Source organism: Idiotropiscis lumnitzeri, chromosome 3, assembly GCF_059441095.1.
Source record: "Idiotropiscis lumnitzeri isolate Australia: NSW breed Sydney's pygmy pipehorse chromosome 3, RoL_Ilum_1.0, whole genome shotgun sequence".
Lineage (NCBI taxonomy): Eukaryota > Metazoa > Chordata > Actinopteri > Syngnathiformes > Syngnathidae > Idiotropiscis > Idiotropiscis lumnitzeri.
In genome coordinates, this window is record NC_142393.1 from 146,704 (window position 1) to 162,327 (window position 15,624).

Consider the following 15,624-nt stretch of genomic DNA (forward strand, 5'->3'; position numbering starts at 1 on the left):
ACGGGATTCCTGAGAGAAACGTACTGCCCAATGTTAGAAAGATGGCGATTGGAAATGAGTAAAATCACATGGCTAAAAAAAAACTAAGAAAGGCTTTGAGCAAAACATTGGACTAGACTGAAGTGGCCGTCTATGAACCCTGATCTAAATCCGACGGAGCATCAGTGCGAGGAGCAGAACTATTTCGTCTGGAGAAAGCATCCTTCAACCTGGGACAACTGGAGCAGTTTGTTCACGTAAAGCCAACCAAAACACCTGCGGACAAGATAGAGAAAATGAATCATCATTGAAGTAATGACCTCGGAAATTGTGCAACGAAATATTAAGTCAAGAGTAGCAACATTTTTGTCCAGACTATTGATATCCTTTTTGATTAACGGAGGAGTAGCAGGAAACAACTCAAACGGCAATTAAAGGAGCTCTGGAGTAGACGCACGAGTGGCTGAAGCCAAACTGGAGGAACAAGATTGAAGACACCTGGCCAAGACCTTACTTGGATTTATAAGCGGGCTTTGCCTGGTCCCCACTTTGGACCCGTGTGCGTTGGGCGACCCTGTGAGGGGTACCAGGGCTTGGGCCAACTTGCTGTCGCTACCACGACACACAAACGTCTCCCTCACCAGAAGACGGCGACTCCGAAAGGTCAACGTTGATTGTCCTGAAAAGAATGCACGTAATATGTCGTTCATGATCAGTGTGAAGGAAAATACATAGCTCCCCTTTTTCAAAGGCAGACATATTCATATGCTGACACAAGGAGGATGTGTTTTCCAAAAATATTTCTGTTATTCTGAGGCCCACAACTTCCCGCCAAATTCCTTCCAAGCATGTTTCATTGCTGCAGATTGGAGTGACCTCACATGCTGATGATGTCATCCTAATTCAGTAGTATTTCAAAGCAAACAATGGGGGAAGCTTTGTTGTTTTTTTTAAGGAGGAAGTTTTAAAGAGGAAGTCGTGATGGGCTGATGTAAGAGGACCATATTGCTGCTCAAAAGGGAAGTTGGACTTCATTCAAACGTTGATGTCACACGACTCGATCAACAACAATTAACGCTGTTGCGCTCCGACTAGTTGTGCCTGCGCTGTTTGCGAAGGAAAAAAAAGAAAGTATTTGTTGAATCTATCCATTACGGCGCGAGGGACAACTGGTTAGCATGTCTGCCTCATGGTTCAGATGTGCGCGGTTCGATTCCGGCTCCGGCCTTCCTGTGTGGAGTGGAGTATGTGTTATATATATATATATATATATATATATATATATATATATATATATATATATATATATATGAAACACCCACACACAAGCTGTTACAAGCTTCACGAAAAATAATAGTTGAAAAATGTGATTAATCACGAATTGTGATCATTATTATTAACATTTTTATGTGATTAATTCGTTAAAAATGGTAAATACTGGACAGCACGTGTCGGCTCCATTCACAAAGTAAGAAGCGCCGCCCATTTTGATGTGCGCTCAAATGCCCTTCGTAGCTAAGTAGGCAGGTTGCAGTTCACGACTCACACAAGATGACCTTTGACAAGCAAAATGTAATCATCAGTTCATCTTTGAATCGCAAGCCGTCGTCAGCCCCCAAATTCAAAGATTGTGACCACGTCACACTGGCGCTTTGCAAATGATGTCACCGTATCAGATTTCCCGTGTGTGAATTTTGATGTGATTAAAATCAGTTTGGGTCCAAATCTTGATGTGTGGTCGTGTTCAAGCAACATTCACGTACGAGGGCTTGCTCACATGAGTCCACTTGTCATTTGTATCACTCCACAAAGACGTTTCGATCGACACTTTGGCTTTGCATATTTTGGGCGAGAACAGAACACATGAACACGCTGACTGAATGTATCTTTTTATTCAGCTTTCCATCACCTTAATTCAGCGATGCCAAGTGCGGTCTTCGATCGAGAGCTGCTCTCCAGCCTGTTTGCGATGTCTCCCTCCTCCAACGCACCTGATTCAAATGATCAGCTCATCAGCAAATAGTCGATGGACATTCAACTTTTGCCACATTAGTCCCGACTGAAAAAAAGTTGCACAACCCGAAATGTCATAGTAAGCGTTTCGAATTGCTCGATGATTTACATTTCGTGAGGATGATAAATTGTGCCCTAAGAAATGCTTGCGTCAACGAGTTCATTTCCTCAGTGCGTCCAAAACTTTTGAGTACGGTAGTTTTTGTGGTGTTTGTAGAATGAACACTGACATTGATCACTTCCACATTGACTTTTATTTTCATTCTGGCTTGCTGAGAGGCCACGCACTCCGTCACAAATACTTCACTGGGATGACCACACTGACACGACACCTCAGTGAGGGGTGACCACAGGTGGCCGTTTCTTTATCAGAATATCCAATGTCAGGCTTTACATCAGCTCCTCTCAAGGGCAGCCTAGTTTTATATTTTATATATATTTTTTAAACTCAATTAAATATTTTAACTCAGTTAACAAACATCAAGTCATCCAATTCTCGCATCTTCCCTATATCGGGACTTTTTTTTTTTTAAACTGCAGGCAAATATTCACACTCCAGTATTTTGTCATTTTCCCACATCGGATGCAACGAGAGACCAAAAAAAGCAGAATGTTTACAAAGCTTCGGGGCTTGCTTTCAACTCTTCTTCCTTTTCAACAGCGACATCTGGTGGCAAATAAAAGACAAATAGACGACGAAGAGTGCGACTGATGAGCACGGTGATGTAAAAAAAAAAAAAAGACTCAAATTTGATTGGCCGAGGACATGTAACGTCCACGTAAATGTTGTGGAAGCAATGCAGCCAAGAGAAAACCCACTAAATGAATGAAGAAGACAATTAGGAATAAATGCATTCATTCAATGCAGGTTGTAAATGTTGTGCTTGTGATCGAGTTCTCATGCAAAAAGTTGCTCCTTTCACTGATTGGGTGTGTTCAAAGAAAATACAAAGTATGAAGAGACATTATTGCGACGCGTGACGTAAGCATCCTTCAAAGGGAAACGGAGAACTGGTTGCCATTAAGAGCATCTGTCAAAAGCAATTTTTCAAAGTGACGTCATCAAATTGCAGGTTTGATGTGATTTGGGGCGAGAAAACGTATTCACTTGTCTACCAATTTCTTTACCAAACAATATGTCCACAATCACTGGATAATAAACTTCATGGAAACAAATTGAAAAAGATCACTTCAAGTAATTTGACTGCGCATGCTAAAAATCTGAATGTAGTAAAGGAAATGTGTTGTCATATCGCAGTTGTCTCATCCAAAGTTTCCTTTGGGTGAGTGAAAAGTTGATTATTTTTGGGCTCGGTCCAGTTCCTTGACCCCTTCCATTAATTCCACCGCGTGACGCCATCATAGCAAGCCTGCAATGACTTTAAGCTTCTTAGGCGCTAATGAAAGTGGGCGCACATTGTGCAGGAGCCAGATGGCTCGATCGGGTCTTGATTAAGTTCTCATTTTGCGTCTGCAGAGGTTGCCGGACTTTGCTGGACCAGCTTCATCCCCGACAAGACGAGCTTACCAACGTGTCAAATTTCCATCATTCACAATTATTTATTTCTGCTTTAAAATTGCTGCAGTTGTTGATGCAAGCACATTTTTTTAATTTGATTTGATTTTGCTCTAACAGGATAGACAAGGTTTTCATTTTAACGGATGCTACTAAAGGAAGCTTGAGAGGAAACTTGAATTGGAACTAAGGAACGGTGGAAAAGTAAGTAAAAGGCCACATTTCATTGCCGTAAATGTAGGAACAAACTTCAAGAACATTTCCTAATTTTCTGCGTCTCAAGCTAAACTGTATTCAAAGTGAGCGCTATGGAGACGACATGGAGTTGTCGAAAGCTCATTGCATCGGCGCCGCTGTCAGCGATCGAAGCGCCTAAAAGAGTCAATGAGGGATCGGCTTAAAGAGTCAGCTCCAATTTCCCCTCCTACAACCGAACCACGCTCACTAGCATCCCGGTTGAAACGTGACTCATTGTTTTCGGAGCAGCCTGAACAGTTCATGACTCCCAATGAAGTGGAATCAGACGTTTCTTGGCGCTTCCTGCACCTCCTCATGGGCAGCAACGTGCATGCACGAGCACCCGTGATCACCTCATTTGTTGCCGCAAGTTTTTTTGGTGCGTGCAGGCAAGATGACCCCGACCGCTGTGGTTTGGGCGAGGCCACTCCGCTGGACGCTTCTTCTGATTTGTGTGGTGAGCTTGTGCAGCCGGCGAGGCTCCGCTGGCAACCGAAGCTCTCGAGGCGAGACGGGTACGTGAGATGCGTCATAACGCCCTCTTCATCCTGACCGTGAATGATTTTGTTTTTGTTTCAGATTTCATGCCCCATTTCACTTTCGGCTGCTTTCGTGTCGCTGCAGCGCCGGCCATGCAGACTCCTCGGACTTTAGTGGAAAACTATGCACGCAAGGGTTTTCGTTTTAGCGCGCTGCTCGGCTGCACAACAATTTCAAGTCAACATCGGCATCAATTTTGTTCTTCTCCCGCGAGATGATGCGCTCAAGATTGTTTTCCTCGTCACATTAGTGCATGATTGCAATTCAAATTGACATCCATTTCAAAGTTATGCTCATCTTATCATTGTCTGCACTGTGATTGGCCGCTGATGCCTTTCATCCACGTGATGGCGCTGTAGCCCAAAAAAGTGCATGTGGTCTTATTTGCGTGAGCGCCTAAAATCAGGGAGTCCCCAATTGGATTTTACCAAGTCAGTCACGTCATTTTGATTACACCAAAACAACACACGGCACGCCACCAAACAAAGACGGCATAAAAAGTAAGAACAACTAAATGCTAAAAATCTCCATTTGTTGACTAATTGTAAAATTGGGGCTTGTAGAACGGAACAAAAAAGCTGATTGACTTGCAGGAAGTTGACCATTTGCTCGGCTGTAAATGACTAAGAGTGCTTGACCTGCTCACACGCGACGCGACGCGACGCGACGCAACGCGATGACGTGCTTCAAATTGTCCTCTTGTAAGGCTCACCGAAGGAGAGGACGGGGACTTGCGAAGTGGTTGCGGCTCATCGTTGCTGCAACAAGAACAAGATTGAAGAACGCTCTCAGACGGTCAAGTGTTCCTGCTTCCAAGGACACGTGGCGGGGACAACGAGGGCGCTGCCTTCATGCGTCCAAGGTCATTGTGCCGCCGTTTTCGCTTTGCAATTACGCATGTACTGTATTTCCAGGACAGAAATCTTGCTCTCAAGTAACTCGATGAAGAATAAAACAAAATGTTTTTTGTTTTGACATTCAAACGAGAAGTTATGTAGACGTGAACACTAATTGTGCATCATCACATGTAGACAGACAGCAAAACAATATTCACAGGCATATATTCTTTATCCTCTTCAAAACGGCTATGACAGCATTTTTCTGAGTCACTTAGAGCAGTTGTGACTCTTTTCTTTGTCATTTGTGTCTGTCTGATCATATAAAAGTACTGCCCTCTGGTGGCTGAGTTACACCCACCAGAAGGACCCTCAATGATTTAATTAAGATGCACAAACTGTTTGACATAAATATGTCATGACTGCAATCTATGATTTTTATCAATATTATAGAGTACTATTTTGCACATTACCCCAAAAATCTTGGCCTTTTTTGAGGAGGCTGGAATGGATTAATTGCATTTCCAATCATTTCAGTGGGGAAAGATAATTTGAGGAGTTAAATCGTATTTCAAGGCACCAGTGTCCCCACAAAATGCAAATGAAAACCAAAATTGAGCAAGAACTCGTGGGCAGCACCACGACAAACAGACGAGGACTTTGAAATGAGTCGAGATGTCGGCTGCAACGCGGACGCACAAAGAAGGGTTGCTTCTCAATCACCACTTCCGTTGCCGCCGCCGCATCAACAGAATAGTACAGTCACACTTTTTCCCTCAAGGGGCAGAAGATTTGTTTTTTTGTTTCTTTTTGGCACAAGCGACCTTCGTCCACTATATTGTTCCCATGGCAACTCCACAGCTACAGAAGAGAAAGGCCAGCGAGAGCCGACCGGAGAGATCATATCGACGTGGCAGGCTGACAAATCCTAAAGTAGCCTGATAACGATAATGTCTTGCGTGAGTGTGAAGTAAACACACTCATGCAAGACATTATATTTTTTTTTGCCACCACAGCACTAACTTGCCTACATTGCGTTCATGGTCAGTGCTTTCATTTAAAAAAAAAAAAGAAAAATGTGTCATATTTCCTGCAGCCTCCATCGTGCGTCAGAAGCGGTGGTGTCAGATGAAGCCGTGCGTGGAAGGCGAGGAGTGCCGAGTACTTCCTGACCTGACCGGCTGGTCGTGCATCTCCGGGAACAAAGTGAAGACCACCAAGGCGAGCAAACGGCTCCTTCCTCCCTCACGGCAAATCCGTCAGCTAGGCGCATTCTGGCGCACGGCGCAATGGCCAGGAAATCCGTTTTTCTAATTGCATTACTTGCAAGCTCGCTCAAGTCATCTGCACGACTTATTACAGCATAAGCTCTCCTTTTGGAAGGGAAGGATCAGAGAGGAAAGCGTGGCCGCAGCTCTCAGCGGCCGCATCGGCACAAAAAACACTTTTCTAATCTGGTGAATGATGCGGCCGAGAGGACCGACGCGAGCAAAAAGTTGCAAACTAAAGCTGTGCACTAAAACGCGTGGAATTGAATGTGACCAGCAACGGAAACGGCGCCACATTTGGAAATGCGCTTCCTAAATTGCCTTTTTGTTGAGCCGCTGTCGCTTGTTTGTGATGCGGGCCAAGCAAGCGCACGCAGCGTACTAGCCTTGATCAACTTGTCTAGCCGCTATCTATTCCGTCCAATAGTCGGATGGAAAAAGAAAAAAAAAAAGACGGTAATCCAACTAATTCTATGAATAGGTTCACCTCCTCAGTTACTGTTACGATCGGCGAAGGATTTTGGATGCCATGCGAGCGAGCTTATAAGAATAAGAAACATTGACGAAATCAATTTACTATCATCTTAAAAATCTTTTAATCGCACTCCGTTAACTATTGGGGGCGGGGGGAGCAAACACGGACGCGCGATTGGGAGGTGCAAGGCGGTCTCCAATTGCGCGTCACACACACGGCCGATGACATCAAACGAAAGGGGCGAACTTGCACAAAGTCAAGCCAGTGTCAATTTTGTATTCGGCAATATCCAGCGCGGCGCCGTCAGACGTGCGCTCCACACCGTCCTCATTTTGATGCAAATGAGGGATGCCGCGAGGACTGGCCAGGAAAACGTTACGTTTTGTCTCACAAAGGCGCAAACGTCCCAATTCTACCGACTTGAAGTTGAGCTTTTTTACTGGATTCGATTTGATTTTCTATGTTCAATTACTCAAGTAATCAATGGAATAATTGATTCTAAAAAGTTTATTTGCGGTAGCCTTAGCACGAAAATGAATCTAGAATACCTTCCCTCTTTTTATGATATAGCGCTTCTACAAGTGCTGCAGCTGCAACAAAGCTCTTTACGCAACATATGCGACAGTTGTTATGCTGACGTGCCTCCGTCTACGAAATTCCAGCTGCCGAATAGAAATATCCGCGGCACTGAATGATCTTGACGTTCCACTGCAATTCCCAAAGCTTTCTTGTTCTATTTGTGTTTTTAGGTGGGACGGTAGCAAGGTCGCTGCTACTCAAGTAACTCAGAACCCGAGAACTGATGGAGCCACCTTCCAGGAACTTTATCACTTGAATCTTTCTTGTCTTGAGTCCGATTTCGTCCTACGGTGTGGACAATTTTTTAGTGACGATATAGCGAAATGTTTTTCAATTCCCTCGGTGGTGCACATGCTGAGCATTTATTCAAGGGTGGCATCGGCCTGCAATTCCACTTGAACAAATGAGACTTTTTGGATTTTCAGGAGGCTCAAGTCGGTGGCCTGCAAATCTCTGCTCAGCCACAAGAAAAAAAAAAATTCTGTTTATCACGCTGAACGATGCTATGGACTCACAATGCGTGCGATCCCTTTGGATCGGGAAGATGCACTTAGCAAAGCATTGCACGCACGCACATACACAGACTGCGTTTGGACTGCAGGTCGGACGCACCACCAGACAAGCGTGCGACATTCCTGCGATGCAAAACAAGGACTGTTTGAAATTCTAATCATGGTGAGAAAAGTGACGAGGAGCTTCTTCACTGTTGAGTGAATTTATATCCCGCTTTTGTTTCTCTCACCAAACGCAAAATTCTTGCGGCGGTGACGCCACTGTTTTCTGCCTCGGAGCAATGAACAAAAATGTTTCGTTTTGTGACCACTTTATCTTCTTGATAACTAATATTATGTTGGTGGCCACTGTGATCGTATTTCACATTTGCAATATCGCAATAAGAAGTGACAAAACCCCAACAAGTGACTGCATAGCTTTGACTCCATTTTTGCAAGATGACACATTTTGATGATGGTATCGTTCAACGCTGGATCATTTCAAATCACTCTCCTTAATTGCTCAAAGTCGATCCATCAGGTTTGGTGCACGTGATGAACATCAACAATGACGACTCATTTCTATGTAATTACCAATTCCCCTTTCTCAACAGCCTTTCTTACATCACGGCTAGATTTGTGGATTGTGCTTTTATTTTGGAGTCAGCCAGTCCTCCCTTAAGCATCTCCATTTTAGTTCATTTGATGAAACCGTGATTGGGGTCGCAAACACACCGAAGGAGGCTGATCATCGGCTAAATACGAAATAAAACGCTTCCCACAGAGTTCAAACGCTCAACTTTGCTGCCTGACATCTGCAGGAGTCGAGAAACTTTGATTGCTTCACTTCATTGCTTAGCCAGTAAGTGAGGAGGTACGCTGCACTTCCGTTCAAAATAGTTCATTAAATACGTCTTCAGGTCCCGGAAATTGGATTCAGTCACTGAAATATTACAAAAGAATTTACAGCATCTCGTCATATTACTGCCCAAATGTAATATATTACTTTGGTAACTCACTCAACATGGACTCATCCAACCCGAAATTTTGGCCCTTCAGTCGCCAGACAGACGGCGATTTGCACGCCCATCGGCACCGACATGACAAACATTTAGTTGTTGAAGTGCAATCACAAGTTGAGGTCACACCTTCAAATTCAGATTCAGCAATCGGTGGCTCATTTGACTCTCAAGTTTCAAAGAGCGATTCATCACGTTCGGGGGGAATCTTTCTGATTTTCTCAAAGACCAAAAGTTCCAAAAAAGCAGTCCGAAGTTGCAAAAGAAAGACAAAAGCCTTTTTGCGCCTGCAAATTTGACATCTATTTGAAATCGGAGTCATTCAAGATCCTTCTTGCTGGCTCGAGCACGTTGCCCACCACGACTGCTGCATTGCTTAGCAACAAAAGCCAGTGAGCAATCGGATTGCTCGTACATCAAGACACGCCCCCCCATCATTTGCTTCATGAGCATGTATGAAATTCATGCCTTCACATTTGAATGGGCCAATTTCAGTCCTTCAACTTTGAAGTCTTAATGCCATTGCATAAGGTCGCCAACGGTGTCATTTTGCTTTCACGCCGCGACGTCCGATTGCTCGGCATGAACGTAGGCGGAATCAGGAGACTAACTATGCGCAACTTTTATTCACTCTTTGAGTTCCATGACATCATTCTCACTTTTTGACACAATCTGCTGCCTTTCTTAATAAACCCGATTTGCACGATTCTTTCTTTGTACGCTTCCAGTGGTGGGCGGCAACAAAACTTATTACTTGAGTCCACTTTTCAAGTGTCTTTACTTGAATCTTTTTGATTTTTGTGCTGACTTTTGCGTTGTACATTTGAACCGAGACTTCTGTACTGGGCGCACCTTACACCTTGCAAAGTGTCAAACTCGGGTCGTGGTCGTTTCAAGTCAGTGTGATAAAAGTCAAGAAATGGGATGTTTTAATGTTGTGATTGGTGAGTCACGCCAATTTCTTGATACGACTTCCCAAGTGATGTGTGACTCGCTGCTGTGGTTGCTGTTAATAGAAAAACAAAACAAAAACAAACAAAAGCGACTCGGGGCTCATGAAGTACATAATGAAAGCCTGGCGCGCTTTCCTCTCAATGAGTTTTCCCTTGAGTACTTCTAATAAATAATAATAAAAAAAAGAGTGTCAACGGAAGTCACCAAGTCGATCTGAGTGCGTCTGCGCTAAAGAGTGTCGATGAAGTCCATTAGCGAGCGGCCTTTTACTGCAGGCAAGTCCGGTAGCAAGTCGGCGCAATAAAAACAATGTCGTTTGGTCATGGCTCAAAGAATTTGTCATTAAGCACACCAGCCAAGATTGTGTTTGGCACTTAATTAAAAGCGAGCCAAACAATTACATGTTGGAAATAAACATGAATTAGACAATCTTGTCCTCCCTGTGTGATGCGCACATGTGCGTTTGACACCAATGCGCTCACTTGAACGAGACGCACACGTTCTGGAAGTCGGCAGCTTCTTCAAAAGCAAATTGAAAACGTCGCAGGCTCATCTCTCGTCAGCTCGATAAGGTTTCAGTTTGGAGATACGCCATGTTGTATTTTGCGGAGGGATTTGAATTGTTGTTGAATTGCTTGGCATTGGCAACAAATAAAGAAGTGCAAAATAATTCACGGATAATGGCAACGTTTTGGAGCTAATCTGCATCAAGGTGCATAAACTTTGCCAGGGAGCGACATGCATGTAGCGTGTACGTGCACGTGCCGTGCATGTGATGCTCACATGCGCAACAGAGGACAAAACGTGGATCAGGTGCACAAAAGGACTCTTCAGCCCATTTTGCCCGTCCACAACCTTTTTCCGTACTTTACGCTCGTACCATGAAAAAAAAAAAAAGAAAAAGGAAAAACAATATGAGAGAGGCCAACGGAAGAGGTTTCCTTATTCCGGGTTTGGCGGCATACAACACAGTCAGCTTTCCAAACTGGCTGAATTATGTTCAAACTGATAAACTTGATTGTTTTTAGCAAATAAATGTCAACCAAGATAACATTTCGCTGGAGCCGAGCCACACCGACCATGTGTCTGCCACAAAATTTAAAAAATATTTGATCTTCCAAGTAGAAGGCAAGCACAGGATTGCGCTCATTTTGCATTTCATTGACCTCATATTTCTTTTGAAAGAATATTAATAAAGCGCACAAGCATGATGTTTTATTTCGTTTTTTACGTAAATTGTTTCAAGAACTGCACTCACTGTTTTGCAAAGGTCAATTCTGCACCAAAAGCGACTGAGAAAAAAAAACATAATCCAGATTTGACAGCGTTTCAACATAAAAAGTCCAAAAACCAAAGCAAAGTGGCCTCCAACTGCAGGCCATGTCTTGCCTTCATGCCTTGAATAATCAGATTAGGGCTGCTGAATTTCTTAAACTATATTTAAGTGTCGAGTGTGTGTAATTGTGACTGAGTGTCAGTGTCGCTTCGAGTCAAACATGCGGATGGTGAGAGAAGAAAACAACCTACAGCAAGACTCTGCAGTCGGCCCTAGTTGGTTGCTGCTCATTTCATGTCAGATGACAGATGACGGCCACATTATGTCATCGTGCGCTCACTTAGCTCAGCCGGCCGGCTGTCTTTCCAAAGGATGCGGGCGCAACAAGGAAACAGAGCTTTGGCCTTTTTAATAATAATGCCTTTATTAGTCCCACAATGGGGAAATTCGAGATTCGAACCCAGGCATCCTGGGGAGACTGGGTCCTGAACGCGGCGCCTTAGACCACTCGGCCATCGTGGCCGTGTCTAAGAAAGACAGGATAGATTTAAAAGCGACAAGTTTACATTATGTAAGATGTAAATATGAATAGAATCTTAATGAATCAACTTTCCATTCAACTTCAGTCACATGCAAATAAAATGAAGTTATTTAAAAAGCTCGCTACCAATGTAAAACCTTTTAAGCCACTGTTTGCATTGCATCGTGCTGTGCAAAACATTTTATAATCTGCACAATAATCAGAATCTGAATCATATTTATTAACCAAGTATGTAAAACACACATGGAATTTGTCTCTGAGCTATGCTAGTATTTCCAAACAGCGTTTTATTTAAAATATTCTGGAAAAAGTGGTGCACATGCAGTTAAAATCTGTTTGAAATGAACATGACATCAAGGAGGTCTTCCAGTCCGGTTTCAAGACATCCTCCCGGCAAATGACACTGGAGATTATGTGTGTCTAGTTTTGTGGGATACACCATATGGAAAGTGCTTTGTTACAGCTTCAGCTGTTGTAAAATGTGCTATCTAAATAAAGTTGTATTGTATTTCACTGCAGTGTTTGACACAGGATTCTGTTGGCTCTTTTGCAGCACCAGGTGGGCATTAGTGGTAGTGCCCTTGAGTGGTTTCGATCCTTTTTGTGTTAGCCTTACTTGCTTGCTCTGAGTCCTGCACTGCTCCATTGGCATATGGAGTTCCACAAGGTTCAATTCTGGGGCCTCTGCTATTTTCATTGGATCTGCTCCCTTTGGGTTCCATCTTAATTAGACCGGCAAATTGGTGCTGTGGTTGAATGCGACTTTTTTTCATCTTACGCAGCCGGTGAGTTCCACTTGTGGACCAGTGATGCAACCGTACTTTTTGACACGATGATAAACCTGCGATGGCTGCGTAGCTTTGTCCATCTCTTGGATCCTCTCAAACTTTCTTTCTGAGGTCAGCGTCTTGGATGTCATGACTGGCGACAAGCATGTGATGACTCCATTCAGGTGAGTATTGGACGCAATACTCAAGGGAGTAATCAAGTCTATACGAGTCACGGCTGACTAAATGCAGACTGTGACGTAATACTTTATGGTGTGTAATCATTTCGACTCAAAATAATACAACACTTCTGGAGTGATTACAATAAACTGGAGCTACGGTCCAGTACTAAGTTTGGTTAATAAAATGTGGCAATAGTATCAACCAAATAAATTACCCTGGACCAAAGAATAAGTTTGGACTGCCGCCCTAATTTAGTGGAATGAAAATGGTTTTACAAACATTTGTCACACAATTTTGCAAAATTGCAATCTAACTAACATTTAGTTGCAATATAACCTTTAAGCAAAAATATTTTCACTCTTGTGTCAAGTGAATTTTCATTATCAATCCCTTTTTCTTTTGAACTATTATTTAATTTAGAATACCACTCTCAAGCTCGGTTGTGGCTTGATTAAATTCTAATTTGATGTTCAAATCTATTTGCGTTACCTCACTTTTGTTTTGAATCAAGTTCAGTGAAGACGAGCATCTTGTTTTTGCAAAGTTTCAAACATTTAACTGTTTGTTGCTTATAAACAAATATTTCAATAATACCATGACAACATTCTCATGTATGGTTGAAAAACAAAAATAAATGTGACACAATGTACAAAATTCACAACATTTGAGCAAAAGACCGAATGAATCCAAATATCCAAACGTGTCTTGTTGCAATCATGAAATTCACAGCGGTTGAGCAAAGAAAAAAAGAAAAACTAAATATCGGAAATGTCTTACCAGGTTTGATGAGACGACAGAAAGTCCGGCAAGTGAGAACAACTTCGCCATCTTGCGTCTCCACAAGTCCAGTTCACTAATTAGTACATCGCCAATTTAAGGACAAAAAGGAAAAAGAAATCCTTCAAAGTACAAAAATAGTACAACAGCTCACTTCCCCTCGATTTTTCACTTTTTTTTTTTTAGCAGAGGCGTCACGCGGATTTACGGCATCATCATCTTTATCTCAATCAGCAAGTACGAGGAAGAAAAAAAAAACTAAGTGCGCATTTCTGGTCACGTGGCTTACGTCGCTATGTGCTCTTCAAAGTAAAAGTCGAGACATTGAGTTGAATCATTTTAAACAATTACAAAAAAACATTCATTTGCCAGTTTTGAACCTTTTAACACATTTTAAACCATGTTGATCTAGTTTGAATTCACGATGAAAGTATATTTTAAATGACAGTTTTTATTAATAGTTTATTTTAGAAAGCTGTTAACCTGGGTTACAATAACAACATTGGTGCAGTCGTGTGAATACTTTTGGAACAACGAAGCAGACTGACGAATCGATATAAAGTAAAGAGCACATATGAACAAAAACATTGCGAGGAAGATGAAGTTTTCAGAGGAAGGCCTTTCAAAACAAGAAAAGGCAGAGCTGACATGTGAGTCACAACGCTAACTCTGAGGCGATCCACTTGGTCACTGTGCAGCCCCGCAGCAGTTACAATCCTTTGTTTTTCCAATTTGCATAGATAGGCACTTTACCATATTTTGCCGGTCCGTCCTCCGTCCGCTACTGCGACTTGGGCACCCTTCCGTCCTTATTCATACAAATAATCGGCCTCTTCGTCCCTTTAAAGCGCTTCCGTCCTTCCATTTAACCCGACGCCCTCCCTCCTCCTCCCGCTTAAAAAAAAGCCTCCGTGTATGACAAAAGGATGGCAGAGGTTTTTTCATAATTCATGAGCATCATTTAAAACTTATTAGCTGGCTAATTTCCTATTCACATCCACTTATTCAAATTTTGTGGCGCTCACAAGGCAGTGAGGGACAACTGCACGTTCATTATCGTAAAGAGCAGAACAAGCTTACAATTATTTACTTTTATAAAATGACGAGGTTTTGCGAAGTCGTTTGTCAACACGTCATTCACGATCACGATGTCACATCAAAACTAAAATGAGTACACAACAGCAAACTGAATCGCATACTCGCAAATAATGAAACACTCAAATAAAGATTGAAGAAATAGAATTGATACAAAACGCGCCTTTGATATGTTATTTACATCCTTAGTGCCTTCCGACAATCAAGGCTGACTGGCGACTCGGCTATTTTGAAATGACATCACTTCTCTAGAAATAAAGTTGGATGGACAGTTTTGCGTGCTTGTTTCCTTATTAAAATCAAGAAGGTTGATTTTTGGTGGGAGGCTTAAATGGCATTTTCATTTGTTTCAAAGACTTGAAAGACAACAAATTCAACTCGCATCTCAAGGAAGCGTTTGACGATCTCTTGATGGGTCCAATAAACCAAATCCCAAATAGGCTTGGAAGCAATTTTCCGCCTTGAGGTGAAGGCTCGTGATGCCAAAGCTTTTCTTCGACGCCGCTTGACTTGTGTTGTTCACAATAGTTTGACAAAAGAGAGAGAGTTCATCTTTAATTCAAGGCAGCCGTTGTCACACGACGATGGAGCCCTCCACCCACTTATGGGAAGAAGAAGAAGAAAAAAAAAACAAGAAAGCAAGCCCCCATTTTGTCGCGCTTCTATTCAACGAGTGTGCGGCCTTTGCCGGCATGCGGTCAACTTGAAGAGAATAATTCAATGTTGTGCTGCATTGTCCTCTCGTGTTCCAGCACACTTCACTTGTCACCTGCATGGTTCCTCTCAAACAATCAGGCGAGCCGGTCACAAAAAAAACAGAGCCAAACCAGTTGCCGGGTTGTCACCTGGAAGCGGAGCATTTTTGCCGCATTCCGTCTTCATTATAATTTTGGATTCTATTACAGTTCTATTTTTAGCGCCCTTATTCCATTCACGCGTCCCCCTTTGTCCAAATGTGAGCCGAGTGTGCCCGCCTCGGTCTGACTTGACTCGATGGCGTCATCGCAAATGTGTCTCGGCTTGCTTTGTGCCATCTCGCTTTTATTCCTTTGTGGCGTCCTAACGGCATGTTCTGCGC

At 42.9% G+C, this 15,624-nt stretch overlaps 1 protein-coding gene and 1 long non-coding RNA gene across 3 annotated transcripts; one reads left to right on the top strand and one right to left on the bottom strand.

Moving 5' to 3' along the window:
* Positions 1–13,688, bottom strand: LOC148339280 (uncharacterized). Of its 2 annotated transcripts, XR_015842556.1 has the most exons (4): positions 13,452–13,688; positions 1,889–1,970; positions 494–658; positions 1–255 (listed from the first exon to the last, which is right to left on the bottom strand). It is a non-coding gene; the product is annotated as an uncharacterized LOC148339280 (long non-coding RNA). The 2 variants fall into 2 exon arrangements; XR_015842557.1 differs by lacking the exon at positions 1,889–1,970.
* On the top strand, positions 3,441–11,118 carry LOC148339281 (chemokine-like protein TAFA-4). Its single transcript, XM_088291361.1, has 5 exons — positions 3,441–3,712; positions 4,135–4,260; positions 4,992–5,147; positions 6,218–6,342; positions 7,614–11,118. The coding sequence occupies exons 2-5, from the start codon at positions 4,140–4,142 to the stop codon at positions 7,623–7,625; spliced, it is 414 nt and encodes a 137-aa protein (XP_088147487.1). The 5' UTR covers positions 3,441–3,712; positions 4,135–4,139; the 3' UTR covers positions 7,626–11,118.
* Positions 13,689–15,624: the final 1,936 nt, after the last annotated feature.